The 22,529-nt window shown below is 37.9% G+C and overlaps 1 protein-coding gene across 6 annotated transcripts in view; it reads right to left on the bottom strand.

Moving 5' to 3' along the window:
- Positions 1-22,529, bottom strand: part of CCPG1 (cell cycle progression 1) — a 24,296-nt gene extending 1,767 nt beyond the window's left edge. Inside the window, exons 1-12 of one of the 6 annotated variants that reach the window (XM_069867081.1) lie at positions 22,506-22,529; positions 17,819-17,890; positions 13,820-13,934; positions 12,688-12,767; positions 12,297-12,504; positions 11,212-11,307; positions 9,570-9,824; positions 8,682-8,693; positions 5,931-6,052; positions 3,460-4,865; positions 2,885-2,973; positions 149-1,656 (exon numbers count right to left, since the gene is read on the bottom strand). In XM_069867081.1, the coding sequence (XP_069723182.1) occupies positions 1,619-1,656; positions 2,885-2,973; positions 3,460-4,865; positions 5,931-6,052; positions 8,682-8,693; positions 9,570-9,824; positions 11,212-11,307; positions 12,297-12,504; positions 12,688-12,767; positions 13,820-13,934; positions 17,819-17,878 (2,481 nt within the window). In that variant the 5' untranslated portion in view covers positions 17,879-17,890; positions 22,506-22,529 and the 3' untranslated portion in view covers positions 149-1,618. Of the gene's footprint in view, positions 1-148; positions 1,657-2,222; positions 2,974-3,459; positions 4,866-5,930; positions 6,053-8,681; positions 8,694-9,569; positions 9,825-11,211; positions 11,308-12,296; positions 12,505-12,687; positions 12,768-13,819; positions 13,935-17,818; positions 17,891-22,505 lie in introns of those variants that run through there. The other 5 variants (XM_069867078.1, XM_069867082.1, XM_069867079.1 and 2 more) reach the window with 5 other exon arrangements.

Below are 22,529 nucleotides of genomic sequence, written 5' to 3'. Positions count from 1 at the left end.
CTGAAAGAACGCTGTATTAAAATACCTCAAAGCAAGGGGCTGTTACCAATTGAGTAATGGTTTTCCAGCAAGTTACAGTACGTTCAAAAACACTGCGTGGAACTGTTAGTATTTGCTTCTCTCTAAAACTTACTGAAATGTTTCTACAGGATTTTCTTTGAAACACCTGAAAGCATGGAGGAAATCTGTAGGAAGTTTCCTGCTTTTATCAAACTTACTTCCAGCGCTGTATACAGGCTTGATTCACCAGCGAGGCTCTCTTGATGTCATGAGTCACTTACAGCAACTCTGTAATAGCTCTTATCAGTCACAAGCTTCTGTCGTCATCCTGATGCCGTGCCACTCTACTCCATTTTACAGGTATTAGAACAGTTAAGTGCACATTGATTTCTGCTTAAGTGTATGGATTTTAATATGTTTTTTCCCCTAAGCTTAATAAATTGAGATGGATAAGGGCTTACATGAAGAGTTGTGATTTTTCATACTGTTAATACAGTATGAATAGAATTTGCCAAATGCTTCTGCTACAGAATGAAATTCAGCCTCGAAGCTTTATTCAGTTTTTGTAAAATAGCTTTGTATGAGGATATGCAGCAAGTCTTGCCTATTCTGGAGGTAAGTCCTGCTGCATTAATTTTACCTTTACTTCTGCTGATAGAGTAAAGAAGTGTAATTACAACATATAATGACTAAGGTCAGTATTCCAAAAAGCTTGCAATAGATCCTGGCAAGTCAACAAAACATTTAAGCAGATACAAATCTGAAACTGATATGGAAAAGTATCATTTTAAGAAACTGATGTTAAGAGGGTGGTATTTTTATCAAGATAGATCTGCTTTCCATGAACTGCTGATGAAGTCACAGCAGTTTGGAGCTGAATCCACTCCTACTTTCGCTTTCTTCAGGGAAAAAATATGACTCTGGGGGGAAAAACTAAATATTCTGTTTTGGGTTTGACTGAGGTATCTTTAAGTGATGAGTCATTTAAAATCTTTTATATTGGTCAGTTCATCCTGAAGCGTTTGTTTTGTTTCTCTCCTTAGTCATGTTCACTGTCCTCTAAAGATGAGATTCCTTCAGTGTCCCCCAGACCTCACTGGAAATAAGAGCTACATTGATGAAGCGGATGCATTTTATTCTAATCCACTTGGATGGCTTAATAAGGAGTTTTACAATGACACATTATTACCCAGTCACTTGATCTTCTTCAGTGTGCTAGAACAGGTATGGTAACTGCAAGATGAAACAAACTAGTTCTGAGGTCAAGTTACAAAATAAATTAGGGGAGAGTTATTGTTAAGGTTTTTGAAAATTGTCCACAACTTTTTAAAACACAGCTTAAATTAAAATTGAACCCTCTAGTCCATAATATAGTACAGAAACCATTCCAGTGATATATGCTTGACATTGGTGTATGCTCTGTCCTCTTTGCTAATTCTACATGTGAAAAAGTAATATTTTATGGAATTCTCTAGACAAACACACAATCTCTTCCCAGAACCCTACAGTTATAATTAAGCACCGATCACAAGCAAAAATGCCTCTTTTTCCTCTCAATTGTTTTTGAAGTCCACGAACTCAAACGAGGGTGCCTGGTGAATATCCGCTCTGGACACGATCAGACAGGATCAGTACCTCTTTTTCTAGCAGTCTTTCCTAAAATAAAGGATAAAACTACTACAGGACGGTTTTCAAACATTCTTCTGCTGCTCCCAACTATGCTTTCTGCTTTTTTGAAACTAATGTATGTTCATTTCCAGGAAATATCATCATTTCTATCTTTAAGAGGCTATGAGAAAACAGCCACCATCTTTCACACTCATGTACCTCAAGGACGAGTTGGATGCCACATTTACATCTACAGGAAAAAAAACTGAAATGAATCATACCTGAAGATAAGTTTCTAGCCTTAAGACCTAATGAGATGAGTTTTGCATAGCAGTACTATGCTTAGAAGATCTTGTGCTGCAGAAAGGAGAACTAGAGAGACGGAAATTGGGTAAGTCAAAGGGGAAGTCTGAGTAGGGAGCCAGTGGCTGCCTGGAAGCACCTAAAGCTCTTCCTGAAGACCACTTCAGGAGCAGTGGGGCAAGGTGGGGGTGATGACCTACTTTACAACACTAGAAAACATCAGCAAGGCCAAAGTTACCATGTGAATACTTGAACAATAAGAAGTCCAAGGAGACTGGATCATTTTTATAGAACTGTACAACTACACTAGGTTTGTTCTATAAATAAAGAATTTTACCCACAATGTCTCTTTATTTTTCTTCTACAATATGCAGATATGCAAGACATTTCAAATGCTTACATCAGCAAGCTGATTAGAACGCAGCACAGCAAATTCTTCACAATTCAACAGGCTCTTGAACCCCCCTCCAAAGACAAGAAGCAAGTATAAGATTACAGAACACTAATGAATACATTACCATAATGTAGACCTATTTTTTGAAGGATGAGATGAAGTTAGTATATCAAACATTGGAGTTAATTATTGGTACATTATGCATGCCTCAAGCCTGAACTACATTAATGGAATGCAATTAAGCATATTTTTCACACGTAAGTCATTGCATGCCTAATTTCTGCAACAACACTGCTGGCACCCAAATTATCGTCACCACTTCCAAAGAACAGTTAAAGCAACAGTACAGAAAAGCTTGACTTCTGCCTTTTAACAAAAATGTGTAAAAATCAAATTACTTAGAGAAAAAAATTTGCATCGTGTTGCTTTGTTGAAAAACAATTCGTTTCCAGAAAGGATGTGAATTCTTACTTTTACCATAAATTACTCAATATTTTGGATCAAAGGGTAACTGCCCCAACTCTATTTCAAGATTTGCCATGTGTCTTCCATTAGTGCGACCATGTTTATGCCATTTACCTTCTCTTTTATTACGGTGGTGGTACTTCTGAGCTTGTTTTTCATGTCTGGAATTTTCAGTTTGTGTAAAAGAAGGCCTTTTAGGTCGACTGCAAGGAGTAAACAAAAGCTTATTACTACTCTTACGAAAGCACATGTTTCAAAATGCTTTTAGAGATAACTACATTGTCAAGAACAGCTTTTAACATGCTGAGGTTGACTGAAAAGAAAACAAAATTAGTATTAAGTAGTCCTTTCTCTTCTAAGCAAAATGAGGGCACGTTATTTTATTTGTTTAAATCATCAGTAAGATGATATATTTAAAATAAATCCTTTCTAAAATAAAAACATTCTGCAGCTGCTTGCCTGGAGTTGTTCTTAGAATAAAGCCAGGTAAACAGCTGTTTGATTATCCCTACTCTGATGCACGAGCGAGGATTAGATCCATTTTTCATTTATTCTATTACATTCTGCTCTATAAAAATAAAAACTTTATAGACCCTGAGGAAAGCATGACCACCTGTCAGAATAAGGACACTAGTTCTCTTTAAAACTACTTCATTGTGTTAACAAGTTCAGGAAACATGGAAACAAACCTGGGTCCATATTGGGGTGAATTATCATAATGAAAGTAGTATCTGTAGATGTATTTGTCCAAATCCTCAAAAACCTTTTCGTTATTGTTTTGGTATTCCTTCATATCTTCCAGGTAATCCTTGACATCATTAACAAAATCAGTGAACAGCATCTGGTCATGTATAAACACCCCATTATGAAAAAACTTATTAATGAAATTTTCTAGCTCTCTCCAGTGATGAAAGTTATGTACGACTTGTTGCAAATACTTTCTCATTATCCGATTAAATTCATCCACCTTGATAGGATCCGATACTCTGTTAAAGAGACTAAAGAATTCTTGATGAGCACATTCAAAAATACCAGAGCAGCCCTTTAGGACAGACTGATGTTTTTTATTACATAAAGGATCATTGAGGTGTTTCTGTGAATCGGTCTCTTTTTCAAATGTTGTGAACTGATGTTTTCTTCCATCTTTGAATTCTTTTGGCATGTTAGGTCCCCTGTAATGCACGTGCTTCAGATTATCATAGGAGTTATGTTCTCGGTAAAAAGTTCGAGCTTTCTTGTTTGCCTCGTGTCTTTTATCATTTGACCTCTTCTCCTTTTCATCAAAGATGTTTTTTGTGGTATCTTTGAAGTGCCTGAATGTAGACTTCACAGAATCAGAGAATTTTTTCAGGTTTTCTTTCACTGCTTCTTTAGCCTGCTTAATCTTTTCTTTATGGTGTCTTACAAACTCTTTTGTAGAATTCTTCATAGCATCAAAAGTTTCTTTAACTGATCCAAAAAATGTTTCCTTCGATTTCTTTTTAGTCTTACTCTGCCCTTTAGCACCTTTCTTTTGTCCCTTTTCATTCATTTCTTGTTTTTCAGTTTGGTCTTTCACTTCAACATATAACTTCTCCCATAAGTCAGAGCGTTGTTGCTCAAAGTTTAGCTTTTTTTCTAGTTCTACCAGTCTTCCTCGCAGAGTTTCTATTTCTTGATTTTCTGTTAATATATCATCATCATTAATACTGTCAGGTGCTCGACGAGAACTTAGCTGTTCCAGTTCTTTCTTCAGAGCTTCCGTAACATGACGTTCTTTGTCCAGTTCTCTCCTTAACATCTGTGCCTCTGCAAAGAGTGTTTCTTTTTGCCTAAGAAAGTTGTAGTTTCTTTGCTTTTCCTCTTCCAAATGTTCCCGCAGTTTTTGATTTTCCATTACAATAGACTCAGTGCTAGTACCTTTATCTTCTAAGTTTCTAATTTGTTGTCTTAACTTCCTTAACTCTTCCTGGAGTGAGGCCAAAGCTTTTTCTTCCTTCTCTAGAGATTCTCTTAAGTGCTGATTTTCTGCAGCAAGACTTTTTTTCTGAGATTCAAAGGACTTCTTCTCCACCTCAGTAGAGGTCAAACATGTGGCAAGATCTCCCTTCAGCGACTAATACAAAAGAACAGAAAATAAGCAAAAATACTCTAATTAGAATTGTTACACCTTCAGCTAGGAAGATGAAAGACCAAGGTAGCCCAGGAAGAGTTTACTTGTCATTTTGGATGCACTGACACATGCTGCAACAAGACACAAAAATAGAGCTCGTTTGTTTATCTCGGATACATACACAAACACTTCCTTGGCAACAAAGACAGTGTGAGAGGCTTCCCCTTCCAACCAGAGGTCATTTCCCCCTCGCTTGTATTTGTTTAACTAGCTGAAGGACAGTAAAATGGGCACATGAATTCTAACAGCTTAAAAGGAAATTAAAAGGTGCCTTTTTGCTGTTGATTTACCTTCAGCAAACTGGGCTTAGAGATTACAAACTCAAGTATATCAGCAGAAGCAAGGGAATTCAACAGTTGGGACAGAAATTCAGGAACTGATTTTGAACCAAATTTGTTGCTGAAAATGTGTGTGTAACTGTATGTTAACACAAAAGAACCTCCTAGTTTTCTGGCATCCTTAAACTCTAGAAATAAATATATTTAATTATGTATAAGTGCTGCTATCAGCAACATACAAGAAAACGTCCCAAGAAAGACATGCACACACAAAGCATTCCCTGATCTTCTCTCTGAATGGTTTAACAGTAAAAATCAAAAAGTACGCATTAAGTATTTAAAAAATTAATAGCCATCAACAATTTAGAAAGCAAATTCATAAAACTTGCTGGTAAAAACCTGTTACAAGTTGAACCTACATGTTCTACTTAAGTTCTCTTCCCTAATGACAACCTGGCATTATGTCATAGGGACAGAGACAGTCTCTGTGTCCAGAGAACTCCTCGACTACATAGATAAAAACCAGTATGTTTAAACACATTCCAGTAACAAATTTGATCAAAATACAAAATCCTTGTCAAGAATTCAAGGGAAAAAACAAATAACATTCTTGGAAAGAACTTACCAAAGAAAGAAATGTAACGTATTTGTGTGATAAGTTAATTTTTTACGTAAATTACACACATAATGACAGCATAAGCCAATGGCTTCCAGCAAAACTCATACCTACCCCCACTTTAGAATGCACTCTATCTCCCTGCTCTTGTTGGCACTGGTAAAGGTCATCCTTCATATCTCTGAATTCACGCGTCTTTGTCACCAGCTGCTGACGTTTCTGGATCTGTATTGTACCTACAAAGATAAAAACCTTTCTTTTGAGGGTCTGACTTACACCGAGTAGTTAAAGGAACAGACAAACCTCAACATCATCTTCCATTTGCTCTGCAAACTCAAAAACATTCCTACCTTGCATTTTTTCCCAGTACTTACTAGTAACAGTTTAGCTGTAATAAAACTAAGATTATAAAACCAGATTGTCACATGCTGATTTTGTTTCTTCCAACCTTAAACAATTTCTCAAACAGATCCAAAAATTCACTATTGTGCTGTCTTTTTTTGATGGTAACAAACCAAAGAATCTTTGAACATTATGTACAAATAAGATACAAATCAAAAGTTATGCAGGGAAGGACGTGTGTGACAACTCTGTCATTTTTTTAGTATCATGTAAGTCAACCAGAATAACAGGAAGACCATTAGTCCATGCATTACTCATTTCAGCACTACAACTTTTAGTGTTAAGTAGAGTTACACAAGTGAGGGAATATTAGCACAGTATTTAAACTTCCCTGCAGGAACTCAATTATTACACCTTGTTCACAAAGGAGGAAGTATTTGCTGGCCCTGTTCTTGTCATTCTCACCCATGACTGAGGGGTGAAGAGTAAGCAAATATCCTATCTTTCAAGGCTGACAAACACTACTTTCCTGAAAAAAAAAAATCTTTGTTATACTAGCCACCAATTTCTTCCATCAAGTAAAACTGCCTTAGTGGTACTTTCCTACCTATACACGTTTTGTAATTCCTGAAACTGATGTAGCCTTTATTTATTTGCTTTTAAGATTCCTTTGAATTGACTCTACAGCAGACAACAACAGCAAGTTTTAGGTACTTCTTTCAAATCCAAGGCAGCATATGCAGAGTTCTATTTCTGTACTTAGAGGCAGAAGGATTAAACATAAGAAATTCTATAAATACCATTACATTGAGCATTTTTTGTGCTCTCAATTTCTATTTCATGTATGGTCAAGTATGAACTTAAAAGCAGTGTTCTATTAAACCAAGCTGCATCACAATAGTTCAGTTCAGCTCAGGGAAAGCTTACACCAATGATCATAAGTTTGCAGAGTCCTAATAAACACTTACTAGAAGCACAGATCCTTGCGTAAGTGTATACTGATAGTAAATTTAGTTTTCATATTTATATTTTATATATACTTTTGAAGAAGCCCGTTGATCCTAAGAAGCTGAAGGCTGCCTCTGAAAAATTATCATTTAGTGTAAAGGGTTCCTCTGTCAAGGGGAACCTGAATGAGAGAAAACCACTGAAAACACTGTTTCACCTTTATCATAATAATATCACCTTTATCATAATAACAGTTTAGATACAGCAAGCAGAAATGATATCTAGCCACGCAGGAAGGGTAGAAAAGACATTGAAAATGCACATAGTGAGGTACTATCCTTCAGTAACTGGTATGTTTCCAGCTGATACCTAAAGTCACAGTATCCTTCAGATTCTTTAATCCATCCAAATCCCGAGCATTACAGCAATACTCCCTTTTGCAGATTGTAGTTAAAGAAAAAATTCAAATATCTGAATGTCCGTAAAGAGCCAGTCTTCTGGCAAGGGCTTGCTAACTTCAGCTTTTCTAGTCACCCGTTTTCCTGGAAAGCTTGCTCGCTTTTAAGATCCCCTTCCTAGAGCATCGTAAGGCCAGCTCACTCAGTTTAATACTGATTAGGATAGAGTTGCTGATTAAACCTAATCCTAGTTGCTTTCTACATCTTAAAAAGTCTTACAGAGGTCCTGGAGCTCTAGCTGACTATCCTGATACCAACCCTTCCAAAAAAGAGTAATTTCTTACCAAGTAACCCTTTCCAGTTCTCTTACATAACAATAATCCTCGCATGAAAAGACTGCTGTGGGAAACATTCCTCCCAAGTTGAATTTCAAAAATGCAAAGTAGTCCTCTAGGGAGACGGATTTCTCTTTCCAGGTTTGTGTTAACATAAAAAAAATATATACCAAAACAAAAATAGGAAGATGTAGAGCAGGGTGTGATTTCCTTTCTAGTGGCAGAAGATGAGTTATTGCATAACCATGAAGAACTTTCTCTCGAAGAAGCAAAGCTAACAGCACACAGAGTTGCTGTCTTTCTGCTGAGAATGCTGCCACTTCCATCAACAGCGATGACAGGCACAGATGCAAGGAACGAAGAAGTCAAAGTGAATCCCTTAATAAAGATATGGCGCTGAGTACACTCCAAAATGTATTTCTTGTCCATAAGATCTCAAAGTTCTTTAGAAGGATAGTTGATGAGAAGCTCGACATGAGCCAGCAGTGTGTGCTTGCAGCCCAGAAGACCAACCGTGTCCTGGGCTGCATCAAAAGCAACGCGGCCAGCAGGGAGGGAGGGGATTCTGCCCCTCTGCTCCTCTCCTGGGAGACCTCATCTGCTCTAGTCAATCACTTTTTATGCCAAATACTAGCTGCAGCTACTAAACAGGAAGTATTTTATATGACTATGTTAGTAATTCCAACAATCCTGCACACACTAGGAATTCTTCAAACATGATTATTTTTTAATATAAGTATGCATACGTGTATGACTGTGTGCGTACGCCTACACAAACACAATTTAAAAAGTAAATCTGACTGCAAGCACAGCATCCACAACACATCACTCATGACTCTTACCTTCAGGTTTACCTAAGAAAAAAATAACAAAATAAAAAAAAAAACAAAATCAAAATAATCAGGGTTGAGTGAAAACTAGTTAAAAAACTCAAAATAAAGGTAAAAATTTTGATACTGAATGACCATCAAAATCAAATCCGGTTAGGATCATATTTGCAGTCTCAAACTGAATCACAAGTCTTCTTTACATATAAAATTAAAACTAAAGAAAAAATACTATTAAAAGTAAATGCCCTCTATGATTTTTATCAGAGCACATGGATCTTAGAAGATCAGGACTGTGCTCTGTAGATCTAGATCTGGAATGAGTTCAGCTGGTTTGTTAAATGTAGTAACAATCTGTGTAATGCTTAACTTTACGCAATGCACTGAACACAGAAAAGCTGTGGATACCCCAGATTTCCTAAACCACTCTAGAACTGCAAGAACTCCAGCATATTTTCTCTATCAGGGAGAGAAAAATATCAATGCTATGTACTCCTGTAAAAAATAGCCCTTGCTCTTTCATTAACTAGATGAGTACATATGGACCAAAAGCCTGAGATAGCTCTGGGAATGCTGTTAGGAATGGGAAGCAACCACCACAGATTGATTTTTAAAAAAAATTAAAAATGAAGGGTACACACTGCATTATCAGAACTGCAACAAATTTCTATCTGGAAGGGTAACTACAAATTAATTGATTTTTATTTAGTTCAATTCTGAAGCAGTGTATGATAGATGCGATTGCACCACTGAGGGCCTCTGGGTATTATCCATACAGTTGCTTTTTCTCATTTTAGATTGTTTGCAGAGAACAAAGAAAATAAAAAAAAATTGAAGTCACTATAAAATGGCATTTGTTATGCAAGGTGTTGATTCTATATATTTTGTTTTGTATCAACTCACCATAGAAGTGTCCAAAGCCCATGCTGATTGCGATCACCAGCGCTAGGATGATGCATCTGTTAAGGCCGCTACTGAACTGGCGTTTGTGCTGCTCTTCTCCAGGAGGTTCGGACTCTGGTTCAGCAGGTGATTCACCTTCAGCCTCAGAGCTAGAGATCAGCCTCTTCTTAGCGCGACGTTTTCGTACTGTGGGACTGGACTGATTGCTAGTTTCATCACTACTTGATTCATCATTGCTAGCCTGAGACGAAAACACTGAAAAGCAACATAGAACAGCTTTTAAAATGCATGAATTGCTGCTTTAAAAGTCAGTTTGGGTACCAAAACCCATCATATTTATGCAAAGTGTATTTGGCATTTGTCTTAAGGGAAAATTAATAAAATAAAAATTCTCAATGTGATAGTTTATGCTGGATGTTGTGCAAAGAATGCCTGATGTCCAAAGTTAAAAATTCTTTTTTTAAAAGGAAAAGATAGAGAATCAAGAAATGATTAGCAAAAATTTCTTCACCACGAGAGCTTAGGCATACAGAATATAAATGTGGTTAAATACAAGCTGCTTCTAGCCAAATGGGAAATTCTTTGATGCACACTGGACAGCAAAGATTAGTAAATAAAAAAAAAACCCACAAACCCAGATAATCAGAAAGCCGAGAGAAAAAGCTGTAAGGCCCTTAGTGCCACTCATAAGCACTTAATGGCAAGCTGTCAACAGCATGACGCTTCCAAGCAAGAATGACCTTACAGCTGCTGTGAGAGTTCAGTAAAAAGCTGTACTCTAACATTCGTAGGATGAAAAGGAGTATAAATGAAACAGAGTGACCACGACAGGAGTCCAAAATTCTAGCTTCTGCTAGATTTTGCTATGATTTTGAAACCAGACGAAGAAACGACGTCACTTAAGAACGCGACTTCAGCATTTCTGTGCACACAACTCAAGCCTAGATGCAGTTTGTTTCAGTATAAGAGCATTTCTGCTACTGAACTTCATTCACAAACCAATATTAAAACGTTTTTGTTTGCATGGTGAAAAGAGCCTAAATAGGGACTGGTTGGCAAGTAAAAGTGGCAGAAAATCCTTGTAGAATGTTTTAGTATCTGCATTAGGAAAATGTGAAGCTCTTCCTTTTCCAACACAACAGAAAATTCAGAAGAAGTGGATGGTAAATATTACCACTGCCAAAAAATGGCATGAAAATTTTGACAGCTAAAACTTTGGCATTAATAAATGCAAAGTACTCCAGACATTTCCGTAACACTCGGTCAATCGAGCGTACAGCATTAAAGACCATGCTGAAATCAGCTTAAGTTAGAAGGAAGAAATTCTTTTTGCCACTCACACATCAAGTTGGAATCCACCAAGAGTCATTCATTTAAACAGTCAAGCGTACCTCTTACAAGGTACCGCGATAAGCTTACTGATGCCCATTCCAAATTTATATCCAAGTTCAACATTTTTCAAAAAAGCAAATAAAACACAGGCAGCTTAGCCAAATTCTTCAGTGAAGACTGGCTTTCAGCATCTGTTCAGAATATCACTGCTATAAGATCAAGTCAGATTGCTACTGATAATTCTAAGAACACTCCATGCAAGCCAGAAGCAATCAGCTTTACACAAGCTGATCAAATTTAATCACACCACCTTGGAAAGGAAGACTGCGAGACACATGCTCTTTCACCTCATTTCCCCATCCCCTTACACAATCAGGAATCTTCCTCAGCTTCTCCAGCCACCTGACTTTTGCATACAAAAACAGAGGAGGAAATAAAAAAGCATTTTAAAACTCAACCCAGAAAGAAAAAGAGAAAAATCAACTAAATTTTGAATTTAAAATTAAGCTAAGTCATTCTGAAGGCTTAAAGAAGGCAACAGCTTTGTTAAGAACCACTGCTGGTCATAATTAGATGCTAAACTGTCATTTTCTGATTTCAGTGGATACTATACAGACACATGATCATTTAACAATGCTTTATTCTACTTCTAAGATAAAACAGTGCTTTAAGAAAAATCCTGCTCTTATAATAAACTTACTTTAAAAGGCAAAAATCAGTACACAGATGTGTTGTAGAGAACAGAAAGAACAGAACAGATTACAAATAAGCAATCAAACAGAATTAAGAAAAAAGACTGCGGAACTAGAGAAGAGCAACACTACAGTAAGGGGCTTTTTGTTTTGGTTTGTTGGGGTTTTTTTTTGTTTTCAATAGGCTAAATATTCATATTCTTCCTCCCAGATATTGTACATTGCAAATTTCTGCCAAGTACCGGGAGCATCTTTAAAAAAATATGTATTCTGTGTAGTATGAAGGTAAGCAAAAAGGTTTTGTAGTCAAGCTATCAGTCACAAAAAAAAAAACCCCAAACAATTCTCTCCCAGTTACTGGTTATTTACACCAACTCTGTAGAAGCCAAAGAAAATGTCAAGAGAAGACCTACCATTATTCTGTGAACTAAAAGTAATTTTAATTCTCCAAAATATGGTAGAAATTTACTTTCTATGTGAAATAGTCAGTCCTTAATGGGAGAGAACATTTTCAAATCAAAGGATTGCAGATATATATTTGGACAAAGTTTTAGAGTTTGGGCAACTAAAGTCATCCTAGAGACTACAAATACTTGGATGTGTACTCAAGACCAATTTTTTTTTCCTTCTCCACACAATGAAGGTTCCCCAAGCAAAGACTTGACATTTTGCACAGAGCTGCTTGGTAATTTATTGCTCTTACCAGTTTCTAGATGGGAAAATGCATATTGGCTGCTAGAGGAGGAACCCATGTTAAAATCCTCTGAACTTTGAGCTTCTTCACCATCAGCTGGAGCTTCCTCCTGACTTTGAGTTTCTTCTGGTTTTGGAGCTTCAAGTGTAATAATGTCAGAATCATCACTAACAGTTCCAATGCATGACACATCATCAGGGATTTTTTCATTCCTTCCCTATGGAAATGGACAGATTAAAAATTATTGATATACATAAAACGTAATTTTAAAACCTTAAATTCTTAATGCTTAGAAAAAGGATATTAAAAATCAGTATTTTTATTTTAATGCCTTCAAAACATTGCTTGGCATTGTCAGACGGGGCTTAGAGCAGCTTCTGAATAACACAACACAATTTACCTCTGGAACTGCCTGGGTTTCCTCAAAAGCAGAGAGAGTATTATCTACCACTGGTATCTCTCCGTCACTGTTGCTCTGAGCTATATAAAAAAAAAAAACCAACAAAAAAAATAGGATTAAAACTAGTAACCACAAATTATGCCCTAAAATAATATACAATAATTATTCCATATAATATTAAAATATTATAATTGTTACAGATCTCTAGTATCTATTCATCACAGGGAAGGTTTTCTAAAAATACAATACACAATATTAGCAGCAAACACAGAACAAACAGCCAACGTTCTCATGCTTGCTAGCTTGTTAAGACCTTGGAATCTTTATTAAGACCCGTGAGTTAATAAACAAAAGAATGCACTAGATAGAAAACCTTAAGATAAGGGGCACATCTGTGGAAAATAGGGGGTTGCACTCTATCGCTGTGCTGTGGGATTCTCACAAGTGGAAATTCACTGTTATTGGATATAGAAGCACTATGCAAGGTTTGCATCCTCTCAATAAAGTTGCTCTTGCTTGTTGCCTCATCGACAGGGTCCATGCCTTAATCGCTACAAAACACTCATACTGATCATAATGCAAGTAACCTATAAATGAAAAGCACCATTAGATAAAAAACAACACTATACTGTAAATTGATACCACAGTACCTTTGTATGCTAGGATAATTAAAGTATTTTCCAGATACTCATTGCAGGTTGAGTGTCAAGTCCTGCTTCTACAAGGAGAGGTTATGAATTTGAAAATATGGACAAGCTCAGGTTTAGTCAACTGCACACTGAACCTGTCACATCTGTGTTCTCATACCAGTATTAACAAATTGAGTATTAAATTTTGTGGGTCTTTTCCAACCTGGTGACTCTACCATTCTATGATTCTACAAACACACTATTCTATAACACATCTAAACTATCGACAAAATGAAAGACATTCTACTAATTTCCTCTACTTAGAAAAAACCCTACTTTCATAAAGTTCATGACTTTAGGCCTCTGTCAAAGGCCCCTTGCTTCATCAGTGTTACAGAAAGCATCCAAAGTATAAAAACTCTATTAAAAATACTAATTTTGAGCCAATACTACAATGGATACAATACTCATCTCATGGAACTGCTCCTGTTTTAATATCTTACCTTGCAAATCAACTGGTTGCTCCTCTTCTTGCAAAGAAACGTATTCTTCTGAAACAAACTCCTGGTTATCATTTGTGCTTCCATTTTCTGAATTCACTGTCTCTATGTCAGAACCCTGGAGTTGAAGAGTTTTAAACAAACATTACAGTTATTGGGGTTTCCATCAGTAAAACAGACAGAAAGGGTTACAAAGAAAACAGATCGTTAATAATTAAAACAGAAGAGAAGGATAATAATCTTTAAAACTGAAGAAGATTTTCAGCAACGAAAAGGCAGAGAAATACCAACCAATTAACTAGCAGGAAACAACTGATATTTCTTAAATAGAATTTAGAGAAACAGAGGAGGTTGGCAAATGAGTTTTAACCATGGGATCTAATTCTTGCACACATGTCCACGTATTGTATGGAAATAAACACACCCCACCCAAAATGGAAGTTCAAGAGTACCACCACGAATTTTAGTAGGCACTTCTACCAGGAAAAAGATATGTATAACTCTACTCTGTCTGAGTTCCTGTCAGTAAATTTGAATGGCTGTTTTAATAGTACATCTCCAACACCAATAAAACACACATTTATACAATCTTTAAATTGGATTTCTGTCTTTAATCCAGAAAGGAGCCTTAGCTATTAGTCAGCTGCCAGTCAGCAACAACCTCAGAGCAAGACAGGAACAGAAGATAAAGAACACTGGGAGACTGCAGGGCACTGAAGGCAAACGATATGTTCAACAACTCTAAATATTTAATCTCTATATTGTCATTTTTGTTCAGAAGAACTGATGGAACAGAAGTCAGGTTATTAGAAAACTATAAACACACAAAACATAACTGAAAAATACTAAGTCACTCTGATCCATAAATAACTTGAACTGTTTTTGTAAACAGAGACAGTTATTTTTGCAACAGTAGGTGTGAAATTACAGCAGCAGTAGCACTTCCAGATCAGCTCCCCCAGATGCCTCATTTCAGGACTCAAGGCAAACATGCATGCTTCTGTTTTTAACAGGAGACCCTACTTCAGGAAGGCTGGATACTGCAAAAAGAGTTGCATAAGATACCATCGCATTACAAAGTTATATTCTTTTTAAAATGCTTTAAAAGTTAACTGCCCCAGGAATTTGGCAAACACTTTGTATTTTTTCTTTTGACTATAAAGTGTCACAACTTTTATTTCAAATGTTTTGCAGAAATTGGCCACTCAATTACAAGTAACATTAAAATCCGACTGAAATCACAGGAAAGAAAATATAGAATGATTTAGGAGTTTTGGCTTGGCTGGGTTTTATAGATAGGGATATAGTTTTATTAGGTGACAGTAGTTTTCGGGTGTAATAGAACCAGTACTTTCCTTTCTTAAGTTCTGAAGAAGAAAAACAAAAGTTTAGCCTGCTCAGGGCTCCACAACAAGGCAAACATCAGAAATAAAGCTTAAAACAGGTTAACATTTTAGCTAAAATCCCAAGAGACTGGGCTGGCCGAGTACAAGTCAAGTCATCCTTTTATAAACACGCGCTGCCTGGTGGGGATGTCCAAGCCCTCCGATTCACTTCATCTGTTGCTAGAGCTCCATCACCCTTCCATTCCACAAACAGTAAAGAGGGCGACAAGGGATACTGCCCTCCTCTTCCTACACTCCTACGCAAAATTAGCAAGTCCTTTCTTAGGAGAAATCCAACGATACACAGCATCACATCTCTGTTCAAAGCAGACACTGAGCTCGGTGCACACAGCTGCCCGCTCTCTGCAGTCACAATCTGGCCAATTGCCACTTCTTGCTCCACTTAACTCGGCCTTTGTGAATGGCAAAACAAATACAAAACTGATTCTGTTGTGTTATCATCAATACATGCCGCAATAAAAGTGAGAATGCAATATTACAGTATTCCAAATTTGTCTATTGCTTAGCTCTACCCCTTTCCTAAATACCCAAATCATTTCATTTCCATGAAGTATACGGTCCACACGTCATCTCTTCCCTGGATAACAAGTGTGTGAAAGATTGTCAAGCCATCACCTTCATTCTACTTCCTTCACACTCAGATTCAAAACTGTCTTGCGAGAAGAACACTAATAATGGGAGCTCTTTTCCCAACCTGAACAGAATAATTTTGTTTCTTTTAATCAGAGAAGAATAACTGGGAACAAAAAGAATCTCTACACTTCTGCCTTGGCTACAGAAATCCCTGCCTTCCTATAATCTTATGTCAACTTATTTAGACTGCATAATTCTTTTTCACTTACAGTGTAAAATAACCATCCCAAGTATGACAATAAAGCCTGCAGTTCACAGCTGAGTAACCCAACTGTTGCAGCCAGCTTCTCAATCCTTTTTACTAGTGACCTGCAAAGTCCAGCAGCCTGTGCACTGTATCTTTTGTGTTTTCCAGGGACTTACAGTAGCTTTTAGCACAAATTCCTTGCAATTCATGTTGGAATTCAGGCTTTCCTTGGTCCTGTTGTTCAAGCAGGAGAGTGCAAGGCATAAAATATGTAGAAATAACCTGGATGCTGGCACCTCATGAAGGAGGAATTTGTACGGCAGTGCAGTCATGTAAGCCAGTGGAAACAACTAAGTGAATGTTTTGGGTTGTTTTTTTTTTCCATTAGGCAAATTGTCACTGAAGAATTTCTTACCACCTCCAAGCCTTTCAGACTGCTACAGTTTTCAAGACCCTGCCAGGGTAAGTATGGCAAGACCTCACTAATTATTTTAAGCTCCAAAAAGGCTGTACTTCTTATTCTTGACCTTACAGGACAGATGTAAGGAGAGCCACCCTGCTCCGCCACCACCTTCATTTCCCAACAAACCTATTACAACAAAACACTGGCATTTCTTTACTCACTGCAGCTTCCTCAACCTCAGGGAGGTGGTTGAGTCACCTTCCCTGGAGGTGTTTAAGGCACGGGTGGACGAGGTGCTGAGGGATATGGTTTAGTGTTTGGTAGGAACGGTTGGACTCGGTGATCCGGTGGGTCTCTTCCAACCTGGTTATTCTGTGATTCTGTGATTCCTCCAGAGTAATTAGGCATATTGGGTATGGAATATATAATTACATACTTTCTGTAACACAACGCTCTCCAAGGGATTTCTTTGCAGCACTGTTGGTTTCTGGAGAGCCCACGCCCTCTAAACATCCCATACCTTTCTCTCTAAGCGCAGAGAAGCACTCCACTCACATGGAAGTTTTTTAAATCATACAAATAAGACCAAATCAGTCTATGCATGTCATTCTCAGACTGCCTTCTGTAAGGAGAGTGAGGCAATACAAAGATTAGAGGCAGTGCATCTCAGAGGTCCTTGTGCCAGCCTTCAGCGTCCTGAGCTCAGAGGCATAATTCAGAGACAGAGACTGTTTCTAGTCAGGAACAAAAGCAGTTGGTTTTGCACAAACTAGAGCATTTGCATGAGCTTTGAAAATGCCTTCTTCTAGCCTTTGAGCATAAACTTGTCTCCATCTTATTTTTTTCATAATAAGACAGACATAATGTGAGGACAGAGGGCTGTTCCTAAATGGCAACGGTTGAAGGCAGTATCAGATACCTTAGTGGTAGAAAAGACTTGGGGAAATCATGGAATCATTCCCTTCTGCATGAGTTATTTTTCCTGCTCATTATTCTCAATTTTTTTTTGGGGGGTGGGGGTGGGTCGGGGGGCAGGGGCAGGTGTATTTGGAAGGAAAAAAAGAAACATTAGCAACAACAGACAAGTCACATAGAACATCAGTGTTTCCAGGAAAGATGGAACAGAGGAGAGCATCTCACTAAAATTCCAGCAATTCTTCAAAGTAAAACCTTTGTGGAAAAGTCTCTAGCAGCTATAGTAAAGGATACACGTTTTTAAACAGTAGTTTTATGTTTTGTTATTTCTAAGTCTCTCATATTCTCCATTGATATGCAAGATCCACACAAAACAAACACTGCAAAGTTGAAATAACATTTTACTGCACATATATAGTCTTAAACTGACAGAACTTTAATAATTTGAGACTGGGTACCTCGTGATTGATGACAGTCCAGCCACAAGATGAATCACTGTCACTGGAATTTTCAGACATTTCCAAAGCACCCTGCAAGTAAAAGTTGATTCTTTTAACATGCAAGATACGTAATTTCACTCCTTTCTTGAAAACAATAAATAAAGAAAACAGAAGAATCCAAATCATGATGTTACAGGACACTGCACTATCTCACAAAGAATTATTCTGGAATTAAAAAAAAACAGATTAGAAGTTTAGAAAGAAAACATATTCCTTTGCACATATATCCTATTATCTTTTTTATACTTCAAGCAGATATGTCTTTGCTAGGTTCATACCTATTTTAGCCAGTCACAAAGCTCTTAGACTAGCTGAAACCACACAGACAAGGCTAGCCAGTAAATCAATAATCAAATTTAAACAATTATGCTACAAACAAAATGTAAGACATATTTCACTACGTGAAGTCATTTCTGAATTGTTTCATGCACAGGAACTACAGTTGATTCAAGGATGCACTGTGTGTTTTTTTGAGAAGACACAAATCAGGATCTTCTGGAACTAATATTCTTCAACTACTTAGCAAAACAATGTTTCAGGTTTGTTTCATTCCTTTCAAGTACTTTCAAATATACTGATTCAGAAGAAAATTCTTGAGAGAGCTTGGAGAGTGCAAAAACAGAATGAAAAAAAACCCTGAAGTGCAAATGTGACTAGTTGCAACACTACTGGATGACTTCGGTAGTTATTTTCAGAAAAGAGCTGTCCAGTTGCAGCTGCCTCTCCTTTTTTCTCCTTCACCAAGAACACATAGTATTCATTATCGTCACACATTCAGATAATTTTTTAAAAGCTCTTAACTACAAGAAAGACTTTTAAAAGTAATTTAATGTATTTATTGTTCCTTAAAAAAATATCAAATTGTTAAAACAAAATTTGTGATAATCTTGAGGGGAAAAATTCTCAAAAATAGAACTTCTTCCAATCAATTATGTTACATTATGCATCCAATGGAATAAAACAGCAAAAGAAAACACGGTTCAGCAGACAGTTCTGCAAACTTCAGACACTTGCTTTATTTCCCACACCTGGTTACTTCCAGTAAGAACACAGAGAAAAGCACCTTTTTGTTTACATTTACTTATTTCCTACTTTATTATCAATCCTATCTTTACTCCCAGTTTGTCAACACAGAAAATATGCACAAGTCTTGAGTTAGAAGACCTAAATATACCAGTGCGGCTACAATTTTGCACACCAAAATAGGAAACTTCCAATTCTGTTTCAGTTTCTTACAAAATACAGTCTCCTATCCCAGCATTATGTTACCATATGTTTTCCTAACACTTTTTCCTCATCAGCTTCCACTAATATACTTGGGGTTTCCCTGTACAAAAGGCAATAGTGACAATCACAAACACAATTTATAAAGCAAAAATACTTGCTAACAAACTTGGCTGTCAAACTTGTAGAGAAACTGAATTTCCATTTATTATAAAGCCCTATTTTGAATACAGCTATTTCCCTTTTTCTTCCTTTATTTGTGCTTCTCTTGGAGTCTCAGCTAGGGAGCATCAGAGCTGGGGGTGAGAAAGGGGGGCTCTTTTGTTTAAAACCATACTGTATTCAATGATGATTTTTTCTTAAATAATTTTTTTTTTTTAATCAAACTTCTTTAATCATGAAAATAACAAATGCCCAAGTGGCAAAGACTGTGTTGCACAGGTCTCACAAGACAAAATCATCTACTTGCTATCATCATTTTGAATTTGAACAGACATTCAGCAGCAGCAGCAGCCCTTCCAGAGGAAGGTAACTACCAGCAGGAGAACTTGCCACCTACCAGAAACACCACTGGCTATGTAGCAAAACCAGCACTGGTGATATGAAATTATCTTTTAAGAATTCTCTTCAGCATAACAATATTCCTGTTTTATTATTCTACAGTTTGGTGGGTAGAGCAATCAAAAGAACAACAAATTTACTGTCACTGAAAACCAAGCCCTTTGAATAACCACAAAAAACACAGTTTGGGGCAAACACAGTACAGGCAGCTACCCAGTCCTTGCTAGCGTGTCTGATCCCCCCTGTGGAAGACACCCAGGCTGTGGTTTCATAACATGGCAATTCCAGTTTTACTGCATCTCAGTGCTAGATGAAAAACAATGAGGTCACTTAACGCAAATTCTTCAACAGAGAAAAAAAATTTTAAAAAATCTGTTGACACAAGCACACTTGTAGATTTTGAAAGGGCAGGTTTTAACAGCAGACTCTGTGCTGGACTTTGCAACATCTGTCTTCCTCTGGCTCCCTCAGCGTTGCATCATGGGCCCTGGCTAACTCAACACAAATGCCACCGTGTCCTCCCGCTCCATCCAGATCACAGACTCGCACATAATTGAGTGCTGCGTAAAAACAGTTCTACTGAACACACAACCGTGGCCTCATTCCCTTCCAAAACAAAACCTTCAGGACCTCACTATGTGGGTAGTGGCATAATCAAAAAACATTATTAAAAGGAGAAGAAAAAAAAAAAAGGGAGGAACAAGCAGACAAACGAACATCATTTTCTATTACTTGCTGGCTTTGATAAATGGTCTTCAGTTAGAAGTTACTTATCTTGCAATTAGTCAGAATATTATACTAATATTGCACATTTAACTGCATACAGGTGATCAATCTTCAAAACAGAAATTTCTGCTAACAAGAAAAAGAATGGAATAAAGGAATAATTAAAAATCACTGGGGTTTACATGTAGAACTGTTAAATAAGAGATAAGGATGGTCTCAGACTACAGCGTGCCTACAGGGGTCGCATTCCTCCACATGCATTCAACAAACATACATGAGTAAATAGTTATCAAAACTAAAGCATTTTGTAATTCATTAGTTCTAGGAGAGCAAAACAGCTAAGACTTCAATAAAAAATACCTGGGTAGAGTGCTCCTAAACTTCAATCAATAGCTTATTTCTGTGAAAAATTAATAAAACACACAGTCATAACTAAATCTGAGGTCAAATCCAGTCCCTGAAGGACACTGAAATACAGAAGATCTGTCTGAGCCCAATGCCTTAACTGACCTACTCATAAAAACTTCAGCAGCTTGTGTTCTCTACAACCAAATTAGAGACCCACTAAGAACCAGTATTCTCCCACCTGCCCAAAGGTGCTGGATACAGTCGGCACTGGCTTCCTGAATGCAAGCTATTAAATAAAATAAAATTTAAAAAACAAGAAAAAGTAGTCTTGGGCAGGAATTAAGCAGACACAAAGCCTGCAAATTTCATAATGAATCAAGATATTATTAATGAGTTCTAGTCTAATAACAGCAGGGAGGATGCAGCAGCATATTCCACATCTCCTACATGTCAGGCCAAGCTAGAAGGGAAAGAGTGAAAAAAAGAAAAAGGCCCACACACATATATACCTTGCCACAAGTTCACTGGTTTGGCTTCTCTCTAAAAATCTTTACTGCCACTGTTTTCCAAGAGAAAGTTACAGTTCAAGTTCTGTACTCCAGCTTAAACTGCAAGGCTTACTCTAGGTCTGAGAATGTCCTATGCTCTCAGTGATATCACCTTTTAAATTTCTGTCTAGACAAAATAAATATCCATTATATTCAGCGTTCCACCTCTGTGTATTCAGAGAGGGGAATTAGAAGTGTGAACCACTTTCTCAGCCTTGTATTGTTGTTAACATAATACCAAGCTATCCCATGTATCTGTATAAAAATAAATGAGACAGCACATCCCATCCATCCGAGTCTCAGAAATAACAACCATGCCAGTCTAACCAAACCCCCACGCTCTTCCTCCTTCAAAGAGGATTTCCCTAGACTAAAAAAGTCGATAGCAAGGGAGGCTGGACTTAGATGATATTTAAGGTCCTTTCCAATTCAAAACTATTCTATGATTCTATGAAAAAAAACCTAAGTGTTTTGACAAAGATAAATAGCAAGGCACTGATATGACCTGGTGGTGTTTAGTTCCTGTCACTCCAGGTAATAACTCATTGTTCTCTCCCACAGCAGAATCTTTGTTGTCACAACAAACAGAAGATAAAAACAAGGATGATAAAGAAACACTGTTGACAAAACTGGGCTGCACCAAAAGTGGCCAGCAGGGCGAGGGAGGGGATTCTGCCCCTCTGTTCCTCTCTTGCGAAACCTCACCTGGAGTCCTGTGTCCAGTTCTGGAATCCTTAATGTAAGGTGATGGAGCTGTTGGAACGGGTCCAGAGGCTACAAGCTTATCAGAGGGCAGGAGCACCTTCCATATGAGGACAGGCTGAGAGAGTTGGGCTTGTTCAGCCTGGAGAAGGCTCTGAGGAGATCTTAAAGCAGCTTCCAGTGCCTGAAGGGGCTCCAAGCAAGCTGGGGAGGGACTGTTTACAAAGGCTTGTGGTGACAGGACGAGGGGCAATGGGTTTAAACTGGAGAGGGGCAGATTTAGACTGGACCTAAGGCGGAATTTCTTCACCATGAGGGTGATGAGGCCCTGGCCCAGCCTGCCCAGGGAAGCTGTGGCTGCCCCAGCCCGGGGGGTGCTCCAGGCCAGGCTAGACGGGGCTCGGCGCCCCTGGCCCAGCGGGAGGTGTCCCTGCCCGCGGCAGGGGGTGGGATTGCCTGATCTTTGAGCTCCCTTCCCCACCCCCCACAAGCCGCTGTACGATCCCGCACCCCCTCCCCGCAGGCCCCGCTCCTACCCGCCGCCGCCGCCGCCCGTGACG

This window comes from Phaenicophaeus curvirostris, chromosome 12 (genome assembly GCF_032191515.1).
Source record: "Phaenicophaeus curvirostris isolate KB17595 chromosome 12, BPBGC_Pcur_1.0, whole genome shotgun sequence".
NCBI lineage: Eukaryota > Metazoa > Chordata > Aves > Cuculiformes > Cuculidae > Phaenicophaeus > Phaenicophaeus curvirostris.
This window is presented reverse-complemented; position numbering and strand designations above follow the sequence as displayed.